The sequence below is a fragment of the Prionailurus bengalensis genome, chromosome B4, assembly GCF_016509475.1.
Source record: "Prionailurus bengalensis isolate Pbe53 chromosome B4, Fcat_Pben_1.1_paternal_pri, whole genome shotgun sequence".
NCBI lineage: Eukaryota > Metazoa > Chordata > Mammalia > Carnivora > Felidae > Prionailurus > Prionailurus bengalensis.
In genome coordinates this window covers 77,758,820-77,782,162 of record NC_057358.1, presented here as the reverse complement: position 1 = coordinate 77,782,162, position 23,343 = coordinate 77,758,820, and the positions used below count along the sequence as shown (strand labels likewise).

General features: G+C 50.6%; 1 protein-coding gene across 1 annotated transcript in view; it reads left to right on the top strand.

Moving 5' to 3' along the window:
- Positions 1–23,343, top strand: part of GALNT6 (polypeptide N-acetylgalactosaminyltransferase 6) — a 47,616-nt gene that overhangs the window by 13,548 nt on the left and 10,725 nt on the right. Inside the window, exons 3-11 of the mRNA XM_043563942.1 lie at positions 1,555–2,149; positions 3,740–3,912; positions 14,889–15,038; positions 16,105–16,339; positions 18,529–18,646; positions 20,041–20,241; positions 20,748–20,879; positions 21,699–21,800; positions 22,865–23,017. Of these exons, the coding sequence (XP_043419877.1) occupies positions 1,659–2,149; positions 3,740–3,912; positions 14,889–15,038; positions 16,105–16,339; positions 18,529–18,646; positions 20,041–20,241; positions 20,748–20,879; positions 21,699–21,800; positions 22,865–23,017 (1,755 nt within the window). The 5' untranslated portion in view covers positions 1,555–1,658. The remainder of the gene's footprint in view (positions 1–1,554; positions 2,150–3,739; positions 3,913–14,888; positions 15,039–16,104; positions 16,340–18,528; positions 18,647–20,040; positions 20,242–20,747; positions 20,880–21,698; positions 21,801–22,864; positions 23,018–23,343) is intronic.

The following is a 23,343-nucleotide window of genomic DNA, read 5'->3' as shown; positions in this document are numbered from 1 at the left end:
TTTGTTTTTAACTAAATGTAAGTAGATAGGTGTGCCTGGGTGGCTCAGTCGGTTACGCATCCTACTTCGGCTCAGGACTTGATCTCGTGGTTCGGAGTTCAAGTCCCACATCAGGCTCTCTGCTGTCACCGTGGAGCCCTCTTCAGATCCTTTGCCCCCCTCTCTCTGCTCCTCCCCTACTCCCCTACCCTCCTACCCACTTTCTCTCTCTCTCTCTCTCAAAAATTAACATTAAAAAGTTAAATATGAGTAGATAGAAAAGAATATTTATAAAACATATGTAAGGGTATAAAGAATAACAGTTCTACCAGCAGCCACCATCCACTTAAGAAAAAATGCTTTGTGGGGCGCCTGGGTGGCTCAGTCGGTTGAGCGTCCGACTTTGGCTCAGGTCATGATCTCACGGTTGGGGAGTTTGAGCCCTGCGTCTGGCTCTGCGCTGACAGCTCAGAGCCTGGAGCTTGTTTCGGATTCTGTGTCTCCCTTTCTGCTCCTCCCCTGCTCACACTCTGTCTCTCTCTCTCAAAAATAAATAAAGATTTTTTTAAAAGTTAAAAAAAAAAATACTTTGAAGTCCACTGTGTGCCTCTGTTCCCATACATTTTCCTCCGTCTCCAGAAATTTTGGTTTTGTTATTCCTTCAGGGTTTTTTTGCCCCCTCATTTTTCTTTATAGCTTTACCACATGTTCATTTAAAAAAAAAATTTTTTTTTAATGTTTATTTATTTTCGAGAGAGAGAGAGAGACAGTGTGAGTAGGCAAGGTGAAAGAGAGGAAGACAGAATTGGAAGTAGGTTCCAGGCTCCGAGCTGTCAGCACAGAGCCCGACGCGGGGCTCAAACTCACAAACTACGAGATCATGACCTGAGCCGAAGTCGGCCACTTAACCGACTGAGCCACCCAGGCGCCCCGCTACATGTTCATTTTTGTATTCATAAACAATATATTGTTTAGTTTTAGGTGTTTGAATTTTCTGTAAGTGGATTCATACCGTATGTATCTTTCTGCAGCCTGCTGTCTAGACTCACCAATTACACCACGTAGCTGCTTGTGGAAGCAGCTCGTCCTGTGTCACTGCCGTAGAATCCTCTGTTCTGTGGGTATTTCACACGTATTCGTTCTGTGGATGGACACTTGGATTGTTTCTCCTTTGCGCCATCTGAGTCAACGCTGCTAGACACTTTCCTGCGCGTGCCTCCTGGCTCGTGTGCAGGAGGTTATCTGGGATGTAAAACCAGGAGTAGAATTGCGGGGTCATAGATGTGTACATTTCCGATTTTGCTTGATAATGTCACATCGTTTCCCAAGGTGGTTACGTCGTCGATTAAACCTCTTCATGCAGAGTCTCGGTGGCCTGGCACAGTCTTAGAGCAGGAAAGAGACACTGAGTCTGGCCTCCTCATTCTACGGAGAGAGCAAAGTCAGGCACAGAAAAGTGAAGTGACTGGGCCAGAGTGTTGTCAGCATTGAGCAACAGAGCCTGGCCTCAAACCTCGAGCCCCTTCCACACCTGTGCCTTGGCTCATTTCTCTCTCTCATCCCTTCCCTTCTCAGGCTTGAGGCCCCAAGGTGTGGCCATCGCAACAGATCAAGCTATTTCCAGGGTCGGGCCCGGCACTCAGAGCTGACCCAGCCGGGGTCCCCATCGGTCCCTGAGGATGCGTCTCCTCCGTAGACGCCACATGCCCATGCGCCTGGCCATGGTGGGCAGTGCCTTCGTGCTCTTTCTCTTCATCATGCACAGGGATGTCAGCAGCACGGAACAGGCCACAGAGAAACCGTGGCTGAAGTCTTTGGTGAGCCAGAAGGACCATGTTCTGGACCTCATGCTGGGGGCCGTGAACAACCTTCGAGATTCGATGCCTAAGCTCCAGATCCGGGCCCCAGAGCCCCAGGAGACACCGGTCTCCATAAACCGGTCCTGCCTACCTGGGCTCTATACCCCAGCAGAGCTGAGGCCCTTCTGGGAACGGCCACCACAGGATCCCAATAGCCCTGGGGCAGATGGAAAAGCATTTCAGAAGGACAAGTGGACCAGTCTGGAGACCCAGGAGAAGGAAGAAGGCTATAAGAAACACTGTTTCAATGCGTTTGCCAGTGACCGGATCTCCCTGCAGAGGGCCCTGGGGCCGGACACCCGACCCCCTGAGTAAGTAGCACCCAAAGTCCTGGGGTGAGGCCAGGGCTCCGCCAAAAGCGTGGCTGGTATGGTCATGGCCACGGGCCAAATGCCAGGTTAAAGAGCTGATGGTGATCTTATGATGTGGGCAAGGATTTCCTCTAAGCCCTCCCTTCTTTTCCTGGCCAGTGCCCTTATGCTGGTGGTTGGTATTGTGGTCAGGCCGGAGGCCCAGGGATACTGTGTGAGTGAAATGATGAATTATGAAGTTACAGTTATGAAAGTGACAGGCTACAGAAGGAGGGACCCAGGGCCTGGGGCCAGGGCCTGACACAAGGGTATCTGGGAGGGCTGGTTCCAGGCTGCGATGTCGGTGGCCTTGCCCTCTGCTGAGGCCTACCTGAACCTGGAGCACTCTGCTGCTGAGCTGCTGAGAAAGGGACATTTCCTGACGGCAGCCCAGATGGTCAGGACTGTCCCAGCACCTCCTGGTTTCCTGCCATGAAGGCCCACGGGGCCATGAATTCATTCCAACCTTTCTAGGAAGCCATTTGTACTTCCAGTCCTGGGCAGTGGACCAGCACTTGGATCCCTGCTCGGCCACCTCACACTGAGGCTGCCGTGGCCGTGTTCACACCGCCCTTAAGTCAAAGATGTTTTTTTCCCAACGCAAGAGTTATACACCCTTTTGGCCTTTTCTCATGTGGCAGCTCCCATCCTCAGGTTCAGGGTTCCTCCGGGCTGTGAACCTAGGGTTCCTCGGACTTGGACCAGCTAGTCTAGTCCTAGAAGGAGCCACTCAGAGTTACCGGGAGCTCCTCAGCAGGGAGGGGCGTCGGGCATGAGGGCAGCCAGTGGAGGAAGTTGGGGAGGCTCTTCTGGAGGGTCCATGAGAAATCTCTGTGACCCGCAGAGGGGGATAAGAGAGGCTGTCAGGCCACGTGATTCCTTGATAATCCAGGATTCACCCATTCCCACTCCCACCCAAGGCGGAATGTCAGGAGGGCAGCGGTGTGGCCACGTGCCCAGCGTAGCTGGAGTAGATGAAGGCGGAGAAGAGGCCACAGGAAATCATGTGTGATAGTAGCATCAGATGACAGGTAATTAACGAGGAAATGGGTTAGAGAAGAACCGTACATTGCAAAGAGAAGAGCCTTATTCTCTCCTTGAGGGTGGAAATTGTAGTCGCTTTTCTTGGATGTCAAACTCGTGCTCTATTACTTCCCCTCTGGGACCTCTGGATTGGATTACACTCTATGCAGTACGCTCATTACCGAGGAAGAGAGAGTCAGCCCTGGGACGTCCTAGAGCAGATGAGAGAAGGGGGGAGGGGGGGAGGGGAGCGGGCAGGGGAGCCCCTCCGCATCGTGGCTGGTGCACGGAGCCAGCTGTGGGGCGGACAGGTTTTGGAGTGGGTCAGCTAGGACCTGTGCAGAGGCTCAGAGCAGGTAGGAAACCAGAGTAAGCCAGGAACAGGGAACAGCCATGCCCAAGCGCAGCAGAGAGCAGAGGATGCTTACGGAAACCTACGGACAGAGCCCTCCCGCCCCTGGAACTCCCGGGGCCCCTGGAACTCCCGGGGACCTGGAGAGCTCGATCTGTATGCTTCCGTCTGTCCAGGTGTGTCGACCAGAAGTTCTGCCGCTGCCCTCCACTGCCCACCACCAGCGTCATCATTGTGTTCCACAACGAGGCCTGGTCCACGCTGCTGCGAACCGTGTACAGTGTCCTGCACACCAGCCCCGCCATCCTGCTGAAGGAGATCATACTGGTGGATGATGCCAGCACCGACGGTAAGGCCGGAGGGGGCCCCCGGGGAGGGGGCCAGTGCCTCCCCTGGTCCTCGGGGAAGGAGGGCAGGTTCTCTCCAGGGAGCAGGCACCCTCACCACCTGTTGCCTGGCATCACTGCTCACCATGAAGTTCAGGAGTAGGGAGAAGGCAGGTGAGGGACAGGAAGGTAGGGGACAGGGGGCAGGTAGACCACATTCCTAGAGCCTGGACTTTATTCCCACTTCAGCCAAAGAGCTCTAAGAGCTTTGCAGTTCTGGCTTCTAAGACTCCCTTGGAGCTGCCAGGCCCAACCCCCAGTCAGAAATGCGGGGAGAGTGGGGCGCCTGGGTGGCGCAGTCGGTTGAGCGTCCGACTTCGGCCAGGTCACGATCTCGCGGTCCGGGAGTTCGAGCCCCGCGTCGGGCTCTGGGCTGATGGCTCAGAGCCTGGAGCCTGTTTCTGATTCTGTGTCTCCCTCTCTCTCTGCCCCTCCCCTGTTCATGCTCTGTCTCTCTCTGTCCCAAAAATAAATAAAAACGTTGAAAAAAAAATTTAAAAAAAAAAAAAAAAAAAAAAGAAATGCGGGGAGAAGTCGGGGCAGACGGTGGGGATGGGCCTTCCCCGCTGTCTCCTACCTGCTAAACTCCTTTTCTACTCTTGGGAGAATCTACCTCGGAAGCTCTCTTTGCGGTAGTTGGTAAGAGGTAGGTGAGGTTGCTCTCCAAACTTGCACCCTTCGAAGCAGTTCCGCAGACAGCCACTGAATATGCTGCCCGGCACTGACCTAGGCAGAGGGGTTGCAGTGGCGAATGACATGGGACAGATCTTGCCGTGAGAAGGCCAACAACCCCCACAGGTCAGATGGCCTCTTATAACACCAGTCATGGCGGCATACGGCCCATAACACGGCCTTAACATGCATGAAAGAGCATGGACTTGAGGGTCTGACACCCAGGAAATCAGATCCTAGCCCTGACTCTTCCTAGCTCTGTGACCTTGGGCAAAATACTTACCCTCTCTGAACCTCCGTTTCCTCTTCTGAAAATGAAGATCGTTGACTCCCTCATATGTTGGGCGAGGAATCAGAGATGGGGAAGAAATGAGACAATCCGTGTGCCAAAGAGTGCTTAGTGTTGAGGAGGGGCTCCGTAAGCATTAGTTTTGGTTCACCCTTTGTATGGGAACGCTGCGCTGTGGGAGCACCTAGCCAGATGTTATCTCTGCATGGCATGCCGAGGACCGTCCACAGCGGAGACCAGATTGAAGCTGGGCCCTTAGGCAGGAGTGTCTAGGGAGAGAAGAGGCACTGAAGGGTATTTCTAGAAGAGAGAATGGCATAGCAGAATGTTCTAGAGACATAGGTGTGTTTGTGAAAAATTGAGAGGTCTGCCTTGGCTGAAGCTTAGGTTCATTGTAGGAAATGACACTATAAAAGATGCTGCATTGAAATTGGTGCCATGCTAAAAGTATTTAGGAAAAAAAGAGGACTCGATAAAGGTGTTTAAGCTGGAGAATGACCTTGTCTTAGAAGGGTGGCCGTTCTGGGTGGAGGGAAAGTGTCAGGAAGGGAGGCAGAGGACCCCAACTCCGGGGAGGAAGTTCTTAGAGTCACCCGAGAGTGGGATGATGGTCCAGAAGAGGACAGGGACTGTGGCACTGGGCATCTTCTCCTCCTCCTTCTGCGGCACACAGCCATCTGTGGCTCTCCCAGCTTGGCCTCCAGGGCCCACACTCCCTTCTCAAGGGCAGGAACTGATTCCACACTTCCCGGTGTGTGCCCGGGGGCCATTCCAGTAGAGCCGCTGTCCCCTTACCTTCCCCAGTCTCCTTCCTGCCTTCGAGTAGGACTGATGCCAAAAATTGGAATAGGGCCAGGGAAGGCAGCAGAAGGAACTGAGTGTGAGCCCCACTGAGTCAGGGTGTTCGCATTTCCCCGGGGAGAACAGACACCTGGCAGCAGCACTTAACAAAGCAAGGACCGAGCCCGTTTCAGGGATGCAACAGGAGGGTCTAGTGGACAAGGAGCTAGAGATCGGTCTTCCAGAAGGGAGGAACAAAGAGTTTAGCAGAGATGGAAGGGGCATCTCGATAGATTCCTGCAGGGAAACTCGGTAGCAATGGAATGGTTGGAGCGAGAGCAGGTGGACCAGCTGCCCTTCCTCTCGAACAGGAAACCCTTCTCCCCCCAACCCTGTGCTGCCCATCCCGCAGAAGCTGCTGAGCTTGACTCACATGTGGTGGCAGTTCCAAACTGTTTCACCTTGCCACCCAGAATGTTGGGCGCCCGTAAAGGACAACCCTTCCGACCAGGCAAGACAAGTAACATCAGGCCAGCCTGGCATCGGTGGTGTCTAAAGGGCACAGCAGGGGTGTCCGGGTGGCTCAGTCGGTTGAGCATCTGACCGTTGATTTCGGCTCAGGTCATGATCTCCTGGTTGTGAGATTGAGCCCTTTGCCAGGCTCTGCACTGGGTGTGGAGCTCGGAGCCTGCTTAAGATTCTCTGTCCCTCTACTGCCTGTGCTCTCTCTGATGAAGAATGAATGAATGAATGAATGAATGAATGAATGAATGAATGGCACAGCAGCCTATGCCTGGTAGGATGGACTTTGCAGTAACCCCCGTGGCTCCTCCAAAGGGCCTGCCCCTCGCCGGCCACCAGATGCATGCTCCCATTCTCTCTGGTTGTCTCAGAGCCTGGTCCAGTATCTCAGGATCACCTGCCTGAAAAACTAAGGCAGTCATTCTTATTTTTCTACGTCCTGGCCTCTTTGAGAATCTGTTAAAACTATGCCCCCTCCCTAGAATAGTGTACAATTGCTACATCAGTGTGCACACACCCACATTTTTGCAGGGGATTCCAGGGAATTTGTGGACCCTACGATAAACAACCCCACCCTGAGGGCTTTCGGACTCTTAGACGTAGTTTCAACGTTCAGATCAGCGGGGAAAAGGAAGAAACTCAGATCCGTGGTCAGAAATCTCCACAGTCCACTGCGGGATACAATTTCCCGTGTTTGACCGTTTGATCAGATTAACTGGCTCTCATTACACACGCACAAACAAGGGCTGTGTCTCTGCTGAAACACAATGTCCATGCTCTCCTGCCCTTCTACCCAGGCACCTGGCAGCAGATTTATGGCCATGACTATACAGGCATTTGATACTAGGGTGCGGGAGATGAGGCCTGGTGCCAGGCTGGGGAAATTTTTCTTTCCCACTTTGGAGTCTGAAGCCCAGGCACATATTTCATTCCTGCATGGCCAGGTCAGCGGCCAGGTCCACTCCCGGTCTGGCACGCTCTACAAGCTTCTCGAAACTGGCCCTCGAGGCCCATGGGTCTACTGTGCCCCCAACCGGGCATCCCTATATTGAAAGTCCTGCCCTGCCCCTCGGGGAGGGGGAGGGGGAGAGAACCTCCACCTTCATCCTGTGGGAATTTGCTGGATGGATGGGAGGAAATCAGACACACTTAGGACCCAGAGAGTCAGGAAATGAACAGGACTCTCAGTGAGCAAGTTGCTCACGGAGAGAGGAGTTAGGAGGTGCCGTTGGGCAGCAGGGGGTGCTGTAGGAAGGGAAGCAGGTGAAGGGCAGCCCTGAAGTCAGGAAATACACTGCGAAGCCCAGGGAAGGAGACATTTGGGGAGCACTTTGGTTTAGCTCAAGAGTTCCCTCACTTCCACTTGCCGCTCAGAACTGAAGTAGCAGGTCGTCTCGTGGCCTCCTAAACTCCTAAGCAATGCAAGTCAGAAACTATTCAAAGCCTCTGATTTTAGTTGAATTACAACTTCAGGTGTGTATTTCAACAGGTAAAGTTGCTTTATCACCTTTATCTCCTACCTCTGTCCTTGTTTTATAATATAAGAAGACTTCTCCGTAGTAACTCTATGTCCTGGATTTTCTGGGAAGGTTTCCATTTCCATATTTTCTTCCGTTTCTGCCCATAAAGAAATTCTGTTCCCACATGTTAATTTCATCTGCCAGTCTACTCCTTACACCTGGAAACGGAAAGCGGCCGACAGCGAAGCTTGATTTAGGTTTGAAGGTACGGCCCTGTGTCCACATGTTCTATCTGGACCCGTGAATTGTAGGATATTCCCATGGGGTGTCACGCTCGTTTACTTCTCCTTTTATCCTTCCAAATGGATTCATCAAGAAAAACCTCCCAGTTGCAGTTAGATTCAAGGCTGAATAAAACACAGATGGGCATGAACACAGAATAAAAACAAAACAGGAAAAATTAGTGAGGAAGTCCTCCCTACAAGAAAGGCTTTCTCTTGTTCTTTTCTAGATTTTTCAGAAGCCAAGGAAGAGGGGGACAGCCCACAAGAAAACAGTAAATAAAGGCGGCATTCACTGATTTGCTTAATAAGTATTTTTTTTAGTTATCTACCAGGCACCAGGCCATGGGGGTACAGCAGTGAACAGGTTGGCAAGGTCTCTATCTTCTTGGAGCTCACTTTTTCTTTTTTTAAATTTTGTTAACATTTTATTTTTGAGGGAGAGAGCACAAGTGGGGGAGGGGCAGAGAGAGGGAGACAGGATCTGAAGCAAGCTCTGTGTTATGTGCACAGAGCCCAACGTGGGGCTTGAACTCAGGAACCGCAAGATCACGACCCCAGCTGAAACCAAGAGTCCACAGCTTAACCGACTTAGCCACCCAGGCACCCTTTATTTTATTTTATTTTATTTTATTTTATTTTATTTTATTTGAGTTTATTTTATTGAGAGAGCACGTGTGTGTGCATGAGTGAGGGAGGTGCAGAGAGAGAGGAAGACAGAGGATCTAAAGCGGGCTCTGTGCTGTCAGTGCAGAGCTTGATGTGGGGCTCGAACCCACGAACCGTGAGATCGACTTGAGCTGAAGTCAGACACTTAACCGACTGAGCCACTCTGGTGCCCCTAGAGCTTACTTTTTTAATGGGAAAGACAGAAAATAAATAATTTCAGGTAATAAGGGCTATGAAGAAATTAGAGGGGAAAAAAAAAAAAGAAAAGATGCAGGATAATAAGCTCGTGAATAATTACAGAGCTCTTTTAGTCAAGGTAGCCAGGAAAGGCTACTCTGGTCCCATGCAAAGGGAACAGCCATTAGAAAGGCCTTCAGCCTAGGTGTGTTAATAGGGCAGAAATAGGACAAGCGTGGCTGAAGAGAAGTGAGCAAGGAGACAAAAAGAACACCGGTACGAAGTGAGCTCAAAAGATGAGCAAAACTGAATCCCAAGACCTTTGTAAAGAGTGGTCAGTGTTTGGATGTTCCATGTGTGTATGTGTGGTAAAATATGCATAACATAAAATTTATCATCTTAACCATTTTTAAGTGTGCCATTCAATGGCATTTAAAAAATATTTTTTAATGTTTATTTGCTTTTGACAGAGAGAAACAGAGTGCAAGTGGGGAAGGGGCAGAGAGAGAGGGAGACACAGAATCCGAAGCAGGTTCCAGGCTCTGAGCTGTCAGCACAGAGCTCGACGCAGGGCTCAAACTCACGAACCATGAGATTGTGACCTGAGCCGAAGTCGGACACTTAACTGAATGAGCCACCCAGGCGCCCCTCCATTCAGTGGCATTTAATACCTTCATATTATTGTGAAACCATCACCACCATCCATCACCAGAACTCCCTCGTCTTCCCAAACTGAAACTCTGTACCCATGAGACAATGACTCCCTATTTCCTCCTCCCCCAACCGCTGTCAACCAGTATTCTACATTTGTTTCTTTATGAATTTGACTACTCTAAGTACCTCACGTAAGTGAAATTATTCACTATCTCTTCTTTTGTTTCTGGCTTATTCCACTTAGCATAATGTCTTCAGGATTCATTCGTGTTTAAGCATGTGTCAGTATTTCCTTCCTTATTAAGTTTTTAATTGTAGTATAGTTGACATAGAATATTTTGTTAGTTTCAGGTTTATAACATAGTGATTTGACAATTATACACATTATGAAATGCTCACCACGATAAGCATAGTTACGATCTATCACCACACAAATTTATTACAATATTATTGACTATATTCCTTATGCTGTATTTCATCTCTGTGACTTATTTGTTTTATAACTGAAAGTTTATACCTCTTAATCCTCTTGACCTATTCACCTGTTCCTCCACCCCTCTCCCCTTGGCAATCGCTAGTTTGTTCTCTGTGTCTATGAGTCTTTCTCTTTTTTGTTACTGTTGTTTTGTTTGTTTGTTTTGATTTTAAGATTCCCCATGAGTGAAATCAGACAGTGTTTCACTTAGCATTCTATTACTGACTTATTTCACTTAGCATGATACCCTCTAGGTCCGTCCGGGTTATCACGAATGGCAAGATTTCATGATTGTTTATGGCTGAGCAACATTCCATTGTGTATATATATCACATCTTTATCCATTCATCATTCAGTGGACATTTAGGTTTCTTCCATATATATGTTGGCTATTGTAAATAATGCCGCAAATAATGGTGCATTCGTGTTTTTGTTTTCCTCAAGTAAATACCCAGAAGTAGAATTAATGGATTATTTGGTACTTGTATTTTTAGTTCTTTGAAGAATCTCCAGACTGTTTTCCATAGTGGCTACACCAGTGCACATTCCCACCAACAGTGTTTAAGGGCTCCCTTTTCTCCACATCCTCACCAACACTTACTTCTTGTCTTCTTAATACTAGCCATTTTGACTGGTGTGAGGTGATATCTCATTATGGTTTTGATTTGCATTTCCCTGATGAGTAGTGATGTTAAGTATCTTTTCATATGTCTGTTGGCCATCTGTCTTTGGAAAAAATGTCTATTCAGGTCCTCTGCCCACTTTTTAATCAATCAGATTATTTGGTTTTTTGGTGTTGAGGTATAGGAGTTCTTTATATATTTTGGATATTAGCTCCTTATTGGATATATCATTTGCAAATATCTCCTCCCTTTCGGTGGGTTGCCTTTTCATTTTGTTGATTGTTTCCTTCTCTGTGCAAAAGCTTTGTAGTTTCATGTAGCCCCACTTGTTTATTTTTGCTTTTGTTCCCCTTGCCTGGGGAGACATATCCAGAAAAATATTGCTAAAGTTGGTGTCCAAAAGATTACTGTCTGTGTCTTTTTTTTAGGAGTTTTATAGTTTCAGGTCTCACATTTGGGTCTTTAATTCATTTTGATTTTATTTTTGTGTACCGTGTAAGAAAGCGGTCCAGTTTCATTCTCTTGCATGTAGCTGTCCAGCTTTCCCAACACCATTTATTGAAGAGACTATTTTATTTGCACTGTATATTTTTGCCTCCTTTGTCATAGACTTACCATATAAGCATGGGTTTATTTCTGGGCTCTGTGTTCAGTTTCATTGATCTATGTGTCTGTTTTTGTGCTTTGAACACGATCGCTTGCAGTATAGTTTGAAATCTAGAATTGTGGTACCTCTATCTTTGTTATTCTTTTCAATATTGGCTTGGCTATTTGAGATCTTTTGTGGTTCCATGCAGATTTTAGAATTATATGTCCTAGTTCTGTGAAAAAAATGCTTTTGGTGTTTTAATGACGATTGCATTGGGTAGTAGGGACATTTTAACAATATTAGTTCTTCCAACCCATAAGCATGGTAGATCTTTCCATTTATTTGTGTCATCTTTGATTTCTTTCAACAATGTCTGATAGTTTCCAGAATACACGTCTTTCACCTCTTTTGTTAAATTTATTCCTAGGTATTTTGTTCTTTTTGATGCAGTGTTAAATGGGGTTGTCTTCGCGATTTTCCTTTCTGCTATTTCATTATTAGTGTATAGAAACAACAGATTTCTGTTTATTGATTTGGTGTGCCACAATTTTACTGAATTCCCTTATCAGTTCTGATAGATTTTTGGTGAAGTCTTTAGGGTTTTCTATATGCAATATCGTGTCTGCAAACAGTGACAGATTTATTTCTTCCTTACCAATCTAGATGTCTTGTATTTCTTTTTCTTGTCTAATTGCTGCAGCTAGGATTCCCAGTACTGTGTGCAATAAAAGTGGTGAGAGTGCCCTTGTCTTATTCCTGATCTTAGGGGAAAAGCTTTTAGCTTTTCATCATTGAGTGCAATGTCAGCTGTCTGTTTGTCATGTATTGTCTTTATCGTGTTGGGGTATATTCCCTCTCTACTGACTTAATGTTGAGAATTTTTATCATGAGTAGGTATTAAATGTTGTCAAATGTTTTTTCTGAATCTGTTGAGATGACTGTATGATTTTTAACCATCTTTTTGTTAATGTGGTGTATCTTGTTGATTGACTTGCATATATTGAACCATCCTTGCATCCCTGGGGTAAATCTCAATTGATTATGGCAGAATTTCCTTCCTTTTAAAGGCTGAATGTTTCATTGCTTGTATATACCACATTTGTTTATTGATTCATCCACCCTTTGCTAGATCTTGTGTAATTCTGTGTTTAATTTTTTGAGGAGCCCCCATACTGTTCGGATTTGTTTTTAAGTGCATTTTTTTTTCTTAAGTAAGCACTACACCCAACATGGGGCTCAAACTCACAACCCCAAGATCAGGAGTTGCACACTTCACCAACTGAGCCAGCCAGGCACCCCTTTAAGTGCAATTTTAAGCCACAGCAGTGCGATGATCTGATTTATAGTTTGAAGAGATAACTCTGCTGCTCACTGCGGCTGTTATGTCAAGAATGACTGGAAAGAGTGGTGTAGAGGCCAGGAGGCCAGCTAAGACATCATTGCTGGGGTGACCGTGGGGGTGGAGAGAACGAACTGGCAGCACTGGCTGATGCACTGATTGTGGTGGGTGAGAAGAGGGAAGAGTCCAGCATGACTCCTAGGTTAAAGCAGCTGGAGAGATGCCGCTACCACAGGCTGACATGGGGAGACTAGAGAGGGGAGGAAATCTGGAGTTTCATTTTGGGCGTGTTAGGTTTGTGGTTCTGTTAGACACCCAAGTGAAGATGGCAGGGCCGAGAGAAAAAGACCTAGGAGCCATCTGCAGAGAGATGGTATTTCAAACCATGGGACTGAGTCAGGCAGGTGTGTTAGAGGTCACAGGGGTCTCATAGACTCCAGCCACGAGGAACGGAGCTGGGTTGGGGTGGTGGGGTTTTGAACCTGAATTAGGAGGATAACATCTAGGGGACATAAGAGAGTATGGATGGGCTCAGCTGCGTCTCCACCTTCAGCTCTGCTATACTCATCTCTGGGGCATGTGTCCAGTGGGTCCAAGGGTATGACAGGAAGGAGGGGAGTTGTCTCCCACCCCTAGAAGGGCCTGAGGGTGATGCTCAGACTCCCCAGGTCCAGCCTAACCACCTGAGACTGGAAGGAAGGCGTGGGAGAAGGGCTTTGTAGAGCTCAGCACCCCGTGGGGTTCACAGCTCAGCACTTTGCAGTCTCTTACCACAAAACCCACTTCCTGTGATGTTTTGTCCTTGGGTTATCTCCACCACCATGAACTTCCTCTGAGCGCAGTTAAGCCCTAAGGGGAAACATCAGCCATGCTGAGAGGGTGAGGCTCCTGGTTGGGGTTCCTCCCTCCTCCTTCCTGTTAGAGCCGACCCTTGGGGCTATGGTTAGATGATGAGTCTAGGAGCCCCTTGAGGGCAAGAGCCGGACCAGGCCCGACTCTGCCCTGGATAATGTCTGACACCTGGGCAGTGTGTTAGCATGTGTTTGCTGAGTGAGTGCTAGACTCAAGCTGCCGAATGAGGCTAATTTTGACTTATAAACATCAGGACAGTACTCCATATTTCAGAACATTTTAATCTTCGTAGAAAAGATTAAGAAAGTCAACGTGCAAGCACCTAGTTCAATGACTGGCACATAGTAGGCACTCAGGTATTTGGGCATAGCGTGTGTATGTGTGTGCGTGTGTGTGTGAGAGAGAGAGAGAGAGAGAGATATCAATCACACACCCCCAAAATTGATTTGGGGCCCCACAATTTGTGTAATAACACTGCATGTAAAGCAAGGCCTAAGCCCTGGGCTGATCCCACAGCCCAAAACAGAAAGGACACACTCATCTGTCACATCTGCCTTCAACCTCCTCTTCTGAAACTGTAGGCCACTGCAGTATAGCAGTTAATAAGACATAAGGAGGATCTGGAATAGGTTTCAGGATAGATTGTTTCAGAATAGAGCTATTTTTAAAGCCCTGAGGATTTCAGAATGGATAACAGGGTTGTGAAGTAAGCCCGCACTCAGAAGGAACTGGAGATCTCAGCAGAGCCGTCCCTCCCTCCCTTCAGAGAGCCTTCCCCACCTCTCCCCAAATCCAGGATGATTGCATCGGCTGCAGGCTACCCCCAGCCCTGCACTGCTCTGGCAGGTCACTGATTACCTGCCCTGTAATCGCCACTTCCCTGGGCAACAGGCTCACCGTTGTGCCCAGCACAGGGCCGGCCCTTGGTACCTGGTTTTTAAATTTGATTGAAAAGCGGCTCAGTGTCTTTTCATCTTCTTAAAGATTCCTCCATGCAGAGGAGGTAATAGAGAGGATTCGAGTACGATTCTGGCTGCTGATCCAGCAAGCCAGAAATCGACATTGGTGTGTGCTCTGTCGGCTCGCTCAGAGGAGCCTGGGAGACGGGGAGTCCTAGATACCGAGACATGACTGCCACAACCTCCAGGTGTGGAAAGGAGGCCGGAATCACGGTTCCCAGAGATGGTGACCCAGAGGATGCAGAGACCAAGGGGCAGCTGGGAGCCTCTGTCGGAAGTTTAAACTTGATTTGAGACCAAAGAAACACAGCTCGGAGGCCCCGGCTCGGAGGTTAGGGAAGGTTCCTAGGCCAACAGGCACAGGATCGGCACGGCACGGCCAGTCTCCTCGCACGGTGGGCTCGGGGTGGCAGGGTTTGCTTGGCCACACGTGAGACTTCCTCCTTCCACCCCCTCCCATCCTCGGCGCCCATGGGATTGCTTAGGTCGGTAGGGGTTCAGGCCTGCTGGGGGCCCGAAAGCGCCCGGCTTGGCGCTCACAGGGGGTTAGGTTTGCCACATGGCAGTGAGCTGGCACTGATGCCCCTGTCCCTTCCAGAGTACTTAAAGGAACAACTCGAGCAGTACGTAAAGAAGCTGCAGATCGTGAGGGTGGTGCGGCAGGAGGAACGGAAGGGCTTGATCACTGCCCGACTGCTGGGCGCCAGCGTGGCGCAGGCGGAGGTGCTCACCTTCCTGGACGCCCACTGTGAGTATGGGGGGACCTGGTAGGGGGTGGGGGTGGGGAAGTGTCTGCTCCCCTCCCCCGCCCCCTGGTGGACCGAGGAGCCAGGGCCGGGTCATCCCCGAGGCCCCTGCCGTTCTGGGACTGGAGGTGGCTTGGGATTCACTTCGGCTTCTCGTGCCCTCTTCTCGTCCCAATCCCAAGGATGTTTAATCAGCAGGCACCCATGGCCTTAAAACAACGGTGACCCCACAATTGCTGGCATTGTGCTCTGGAGCCCCAGACTCCTCTCTCCCTCCCTTGCTTGCTCTATACCTCATTCTGAGCTCAGCCCCTCAGGCCTCCCGTCACCCCTGGGAAGCGGTTTGTGTGGAGCTTTCCCGCAGGGCCACATAGGGACAAAAAGGTCCCCCCCCCGCCATTGCCCCAAACCCAAACACCTCCCTGCCATTGTCTGGAAAGAAATTGTTCCCTAGAAGTGGTGATATGTATTAGGGAAAGCTCTAGACTGGGAGTCAGGACACCTGGGCTTGCCTTCTGACTCTGTCACTAACCGCCTCAGTTTCCTCATCTGTAAAGTGGGAACGAGGATGTCGACCTTACTCACCAACAGATTTACTCCAAAGTCCAAATAAAGTAATCTATGCAGTTCCCTGAAGATCTCAAAGGGCCAGAGAAGTGAAAGGGATTATTATTCCACAAGTGGAGCTGGAGCTTGGGGTGCAGTCCCTCTGGGACAGGAGACACCCCCTTCTGAAATCCACACAGTGGATAGGTAGAAACCCTGAAGTCACCCATCTGGGGCCTTCCCTGTGCTTTGGATCGTTTGAGTTGACCATGTTACTCCCCACCAGCCCTCCATCCTTCTCTTCAGAGTTACCTCCGCCTTTTGGTTGGGGGCGGGGGCCGGAGAGGAGGGTCTCGGGAGACCTCTCTCTGCTTCCTATAGCTGTGGAGCTTGCCTACGTTTCTCTAACACTAGGGAGTGTGTGGAAGGTTCTCTCGTCCTCCCGAGTCTCCCTGCGGGCATGGGGCCTGGGCTTGGCTGTGGGTGCGACCCTGACTGCTGTCTCCCGGTCCCGGCTTGCAGGCGAGTGCTTCCATGGCTGGCTGGAGCCCCTCCTGGCTCGCATTGCTGAGGACGAGACGGTGGTGGTGAGCCCAGACATCGTCACCATCGACCTGAACACTTTCGAGTTCTCCAAGCCCGTCCCGAGGGGCAGGGTCCACAGCCGTGGCAACTTTGACTGGAGTCTGACCTTTGGCTGGGAGGCTCTGCCCGCACATGAGAAGCAGAGGCGCAAAGATGAGACCTACCCCATCAAGTAAGGACCATGGCCTGCTGAGCCCCACGCCGGCCCCGGGGGACATGGACCATCTTACGTCCACATTTATCAGGCATTCTAGGAAGCACTTGACATATTTTCCTTAATCCTCACCCCCTCTAAGGTGGGTACGGGCTGCTGTACAGGCTCCTAGTGATGAGCAATCAGCCTCAGATTAGGCAGCTAGCAGTTGGTGGAATAGGAAAGCCATCGTGGCCGGCCTGACCCGAAGCCCATGCTGCTAACTGCAACACCGCGCGCTGCCTCACGCCGTAGCTGCTTGCTCTTCCTCACCACTTAGTGTGTGCCAGGCACTGACCGAAGGCTTTCTGTAGGTCCTCTGTTTATTCCTCCCCACACGTGGAAGGCTGTGACTGGCGCCTGCAGAGGTGCTGAGAGATGGTGGGTAGAGGTCACTGTTGAATAGCCCTTGTAGGTGACCACCTTTGAAAAGACTGAAAACGTATTAAAAGAAAATGGACAAGTGTTCTGCAGTTGGGTACAGTTGCCCTGAACTTTCTTGGTAAAGGGCCAGATAGCGTATAGTTTAGGACCTTCCAGCTGCATGCAGTCTGTTGCATGTTACTCTGTTGGTTTGGGGTTTTTTTGTTGTTGTTCGTTTGCTTTCGTTTAACAGCCATTTAAAAAGGTAGAAACCTTTCTTTGCCCAGAGCCTTGTGAAGCCAGGCCAGCTCTGGCCCATAGGCCATAGTTTGCCTACCCCTGAGCTATAGGGTGGATGCTTAAAAGTTTACCCTCTGTTTAATGCCCAGCTGGGTCTGCCCCTCATTCACCTCCTGCCCTTCCCTCTCCGGATTGCCAGTTGTGTTGCTAGAGACCCAAGTTTATTTTATTTTAATAAATAAATTGAGGGAGACCCTCAGGAAGAAGTAGGTTAGCTCCGAAGTGCTCACCTGAGTCCCAGGGCTTTCTGAGGCTTTCCGGGCCTTACTTGGAATGGCTTAGGATGCCTGGGAGAGGTCAGAAGCAGTGACAGAAGGCCTGCCTGAGCATGACTCCTGATTGAAAGTCCTTCCAGAAAGTGGCTCTGGGAGCCAACTCCTACTTCAGGGTGGCAAGAGCATCCATAGGGTAACACTAAGGTCAGGCTCCTTGACCAATCAGTCCAGTGAGCACTGACTGAGCCCCTGCTGCATAGAAAGCACCTTGATAGGTTCTAGGTGGATAGAGAAGGTTTTAGGATCTTTCTGCTTGATTGTAGCACATGGAGTCGCCCACTGAGGGCAGCAAAGCCCTATCCAAGCCAGGCTGGCCAGGGTGCAGATGCCAACAGCTAGTGATTATATATAGACTCCTCCCCTTGTCTTCCTCAGGCTCCGACCCTGCCTTCAACTCTTGGCCCCGCCTGTCTTATGAGCAACGTGGTATTTGAATTCTAGAAATGGGACGTTTCTACCAATTTCCCCTACAGTGGATCTGTACCTCCCTGCCTTTGTCTGAAAGCCAGAAGCTCCTTGGAACCTCCAAATGCTCTCGTTAGTCCAAATTGAGCTTAATTTCACCTCGCTTCCTATTCTGTTTCCAGGAGCACCTGTTACCGGTTTCCTTTGTTCAAAGCAGCTGGCAGCTTTCCTGAAAGCTAAAATTTCTGGTGCGGAAGGACTAGGCCCTACTAACACGCCTTTCTAATCCCTAGAAAGGACTGGGGATTCTGAAACAGAAGGGGGTCCATCCAGGTCATATTCGTTCGTTCGTGGTTTGAATCCTATTTCCAAAGACCATTTCACCCAGCTTCTGATAACGGAGTTACTACTGTGCTCTAGGAACTTTGCTGCCCCAAAGCAGACAATGGTGCTTCTGCCGTCTGCTTCCAAACTGAGCTCTCAGACAGTGAGAGCTTTCTAGGCTGCGTGACTAACGTGCACATGGGCCCTGGTGGCCGGTGCTTAATAGATCCTACCTTGAACGAACGCATCAGTGCCTTTCAGAAGGAGTGATGATAATCACATCTCTCCTTGACCTGGTCCCAGAAGGTGGAGAGAACACAACAGAGCTCTGTAAATATTTGCTGAAGGAATGAGTCCATGGAAGAGAGGCTGCATATCCCAGGAAGGAAGAAAGGAGGCGGGGAGTGGCCGGGCTTTAGCTAACACCGGGTCCTCAGCTTTCCGCACCAGGCTTCTACGCGTCGTCCCCGCCAAAAGATGCTTCTCCCTCTGTCTCCCCAGATCCCCGACGTTTGCTGGCGGCCTCTTCTCCATCTCCAAGTCCTACTTTGAGCACATCGGTACCTATGATAATCAGATGGAGATCTGGGGAGGGGAGAACGTGGAAATGTCCTTCCGGGTGAGAGTGAAGAGGGCTTCATGGGGGAGCCACGGTGTCCCGGGGGGACAGCCTGAGGCCCTGTCTCTCAGGCAGCGGCAGCCTCGGGGATATCACATCTGGAGGTGGACTTAGAAGGGTGGCTGTTTCCTGTCCTGGTGTCCGTCCCCTTTCCTCTGTTCCCCCACCCCCGTCCGTGGCAATCAGATTGGACAACGTGGACCAAATTACTGGGCAGACCTCCTCAGAGAGAAGGGATACTAGTGGTAAAGGACCTGGACACCTGGGGACTGGAGACATCTTTTGTGAGGTCTGTGGGAAAAGTGTGAGCATGAAGGTGGAACAGGGCAGTCAGCAGTAGCTGTCCTTTCTCAGGAAAAGTCGGGTTTCCCTTTCCAGGTTAGAGGGCACAGGCCCTGGTAGCCTTGGAAGTTTCCTATCCTCTGCTCAGCAAGCTCTGTGTTACTGAAGGTGATGGCCCAAACTCTCATGGACCCCAGAACTCTGAGGGATTCCAGGAATAAGGCAACTCAGGACTAGGTTAGGAAGAAAGAATTTCCTCTCCGTGAAATCCACACAGATCCCCGCACCGGGGGAGAGGTAATTAGCAAGTAGATGAGCTCGTTCATGAAGTCACCTCTCGCCGTGCCTGCACAGATTAATCACATCATTGATGTCTGTGTGACTGTGACTGTGGGCATGGAGCTCTGCCGCTGCTATACTAAAACAAATAACAACATGCTTACTAATCTAAAACCTAAGAAAGAGAGGACACGGGTGGGAGGGATGTCTTAAACCAGCCCACTGGCATAGAGAAGGGTCGCCAGATCAGTCACCAGAATCAGAAGATTCTGATTGCAGGTTCATCCATGAGCCTCAGATCTCTGTTCAGTCTCTTTCCTAGGCAGCTAATGTGCTAGAAGTCCGGGCGACTACCACAGCGCACCCGGGAGTTGACTACCCTTGCTATGATTGATGCGCCAGGGCTCTGATGGGGTCACAAGCCTCTTGGTTTGAGGGAGCTTGAGTTTTCAGTAACGCCTGGGTGAGCGGATAAACTCAGCATTCCCAGGTCAACACGCCAAGTGCCTAGAGCTTAGAGGAGGTAGTCAGACACAAAGTCAGGGGACTGTCCTTTTTCTAAAGTGGGCCCTGACAACCTTCAGGACCCCACAAATCTCCATTTGCTTAAATCAGAGTTGAACTAACACTAGAGCTAGGAATTGCATAGTCACGGCCTAGGAAGAATCCTGGTCAATGTCCTTTTTTTTCCCCCCCTTGGGAGAGAGAGCAACATTGCCCTGAGTTCTTAGACCTGGGACCCTAGTACCTGGGAATAGAACAGAGCTACTTGGGGGAGGGGACAGTGACCCACTACTCCCCTGAAGGCCCTATCTGGTGTCCTCTTGTGGCAGGTGTGGCAGTGTGGGGGCCAAATGGAGATCATCCCCTGCTCTGTGGTAGGCCACGTGTTCCGCACCAAGAGCCCTCACACCTTCCCCAAGGGCATCAGTGTCATTGCTCGCAACCAAGTGCGCCTGGCTGAGGTCTGGATGGATAGCTACAAGGAGATCTTCTATCGGAGAAATCTCCAGGCAGCAAAGATGGCCCAAGAGGTGAGAGGAAATGGTGCTCGGGACGTGTTTGGGTGAAGAGAAGTGCAGAATCCCAGACCATAGTCAAGGGCTGAATGGTGGAGGCCCACCCATCGCTACCATCTGGTGCCTCCCTTTGCCCCTCAGACCCTGTGAGCTAGAGCCCAGAGAGGCCAGATTTTGAAGGCTAGTGAATGGGAGGAGCTCTTGTTGGTCCCGCCTAGAGAGTCTTGGCATTTTAAGAAGGGCTTTGCTCTGAGAGGCTCGGAATTGAGGTCTGGGAGAAAACTGATAGGAAAGTCAGGAGATGCAGGAGGAAGGGAGCTATGGGTGGGCATCCCAAAGCCAAGACAGGGAGCCTGGGTTTAGATGTGGGGCTAAGCCAGTAGCCCCAATAGGATCTGAGCAGGGATGAGCAGGAGACCCATTCTGGGAGAAAGTGGCCCCGGAAACTCTTGCCTACTTCAACCATACAAGAAGGTCAAGGCTGGTGGTACTCACCCTTTGGGGGCTGGCTCGGTTGACAGAAATCCTTCGGTGACATTTCGGAACGACTGCAGCTGAAGGAACGACTACATTGTCGCAACTTTTCCTGGTTCCTGCACAACATCTACCCAGAGATGTTTGTTCCCGACCTGAAGCCCACCTTCTACGGAGCTGTAAGTCTTAAAAACCAGCTTGCCCACCCATCATCACAGAAGCCCCAGGAGTGGTCCAAGACCACTTACCCCACAGACGGATGGCAAACAAGAATTGATTTTTACTTTCTACACTCCTTTATCCAAAGGAGTACTGGAAGGCCACTTTGGGGCTTCTAGAGATAGCTCAAACCTTGCAAGGGGGAAACAGCCCATAAGCAGTGGTTCTCAAACATTCACCTGCATCAGAATCACCCGGAAGGCATGTTACAACACAGATTGCTGGGACATCTGTGTGGCTTAGTCAGTTGAGCATCCAACGCTTGATTTTGGCTCATGCTGTGATCCCAGGGTTGTGGGATCGAGCCCCACATCGGGCTCCACGCTGAGCATGAAGCCTGTTTGGGATTCTCTCCCTCGGTCTCTCTCTCTCCCTCTGTCCACCCCCCGCCCCCCACAAACACACACACACAGAATGCTGATTCAGTAGGACTGGAATGGGGCCTGAGAGTTCCCGTTTCTAACAAGTCCTCAGGTGGCACTGACAGTCTGGGGATCCCACTTTGAGAACCATTGCTCATAAGGAAATTCACACATGCTGAGGGGCTTCTCCCAGAGACCTGGCAGCCCGGGAGCTTGCCTAGCCTGCCTGTGCCCAGCCTTTAGGCGAAGCCCCTCACTTCGCTATGAACTCCTGGCATCTGGGTTGATGAGCAGAGAAGGAAAATCACAGAGGGGAAATCCAGCCCTGCAAATTTATTCCAGCTGAGCCCCACACCGCACACCAGAAAATTCCTAACTGTGTTATCCTCGTTCCCCTCTGTCCTCACCATTCTGCAGATCAGGAACCTTGGCGTCGATCAGTGCCTGGATGTGGGTGAGAACAACCATGGGGGGAAACCCCTCATCATGTACACCTGCCACGGCCTTGGTGGCAACCAGGTACGCAGCCGCACCTTACCGGGCAGGCCCCAGAGAAGCCTGCTTCTTGAACAACTCCTCTTTTCACAGTCCCCTTTCTCCGCTCAGAATCATCCTTTCCTGAGGACTGGGGTCGGGGAGATCCAGGGAAAGGAGGAGATACCGCCCCTGCCCTCAGAAAGCTCCCAGTCCGAGGGGGAATATATGATGCAGGCAGACAAGGTCTGAAGGATGAAGCAGGGACATCTGGGGAGCACTGGGCATCAGTGGTAGGTGCTCGAGAGGGAGTGGGAGGGGACGATTGTCAATCAGGAAGGCCTTCTGGAGGGTGCCAGCTACCGAGCGAAGTTTGAGAGGAACTGTGGAAACTCTGAGCACTTGCTCTCCCCTGCGCTCTGCTTCAAAGCCTCCCCTGCCCAGAAGCTAGCGCTCTGATTCTGTCACCCAGCAGTGACCCCAAAACAACCATCTACCGACATGTCACAGTAACCTGGCATCCTGGGAATGTACCCCGTGCTTTCCAGTGCCCAGAGCTTCCCTGAGCAATAACTAGTCCTCAGTCCTCCCCCCGCCCCCCCCCCCCCCCCCCCCCCCCCCCCCCCCCCCCCCCCCCCCCCCCCCCCAGTCCCAGTCCCTCAGTGTTTGGTAAGTAAGAGGCACCTGACACGGAGCCAAAGCAAGGCAAGGGACACTGAACAGGCTGCCAACATACACAATCCAAACAAAATCATTATAAGCCATTTCCTATACCGCTGGCCTGCGTGATGATTTGAGGTGGTACGTTGGCGAGCATTTTTTTTTTTTTAATTTTAAACCAAGGAACTAGCATATCAAGCCCACGATCTCACAGATCGCATGTAAAATGGAGTTCAGTTTTTAATGATTTTAAAGAAAAAATCTTAAGCAATGATTATTCCGGTAAAGCCTCGATATGGTAAAGAGCCCGAAGGTGGCACGGGGATCGCGGCAGTCTTGGCACTCAGTCACTCTCTTCCCTCAGAGGTCATCTCTGGCTGGAATCTTAGGGCGGTTGGCCCCGGAAGGTAGTGGGCAAACTCTCCGCCTCCCCTTGTCTTGACTCCTAGTACTTTGAGTACACAACCCAGAGGGACCTACGCCATAACATCGCGAAGCAGCTGTGTCTACACGCCAGTGCCGGCACTCTGGGCCTGCGGAGCTGTCACTTCACTGGCCAAAACAGCCAAGTCCCCAAGGATGAGGAGTGGGAATTGACCCAGGTGAGTCAGCAGCCCCGGGAGGCTCGGAATCTAGAACCTGAGGCCACGACTGCCCCCTCACCCCCTCCTCGTTTTCTGCACCTTGTGCCTGAGATGCCATGTGGTAGATCAAAACGACAGAGGGAGGGGCACCTGGGTGGCTCAGTCGGTTGAGCGTCCAACTTCGGCTCAGGTCACGATCTTGCGGTCCGTGAGTTCAAGCCCCGCGTCGGGCTCTGGGCTGATGGCTCAGAGCCTGGAGCCCGCTTCCGATTCTGTGTCTCCCTCTCTCTCTGCCCCTCCCCCGTTCAGGCTCTGTCTCTCTGTGTATCAAAAATAAATAAAAC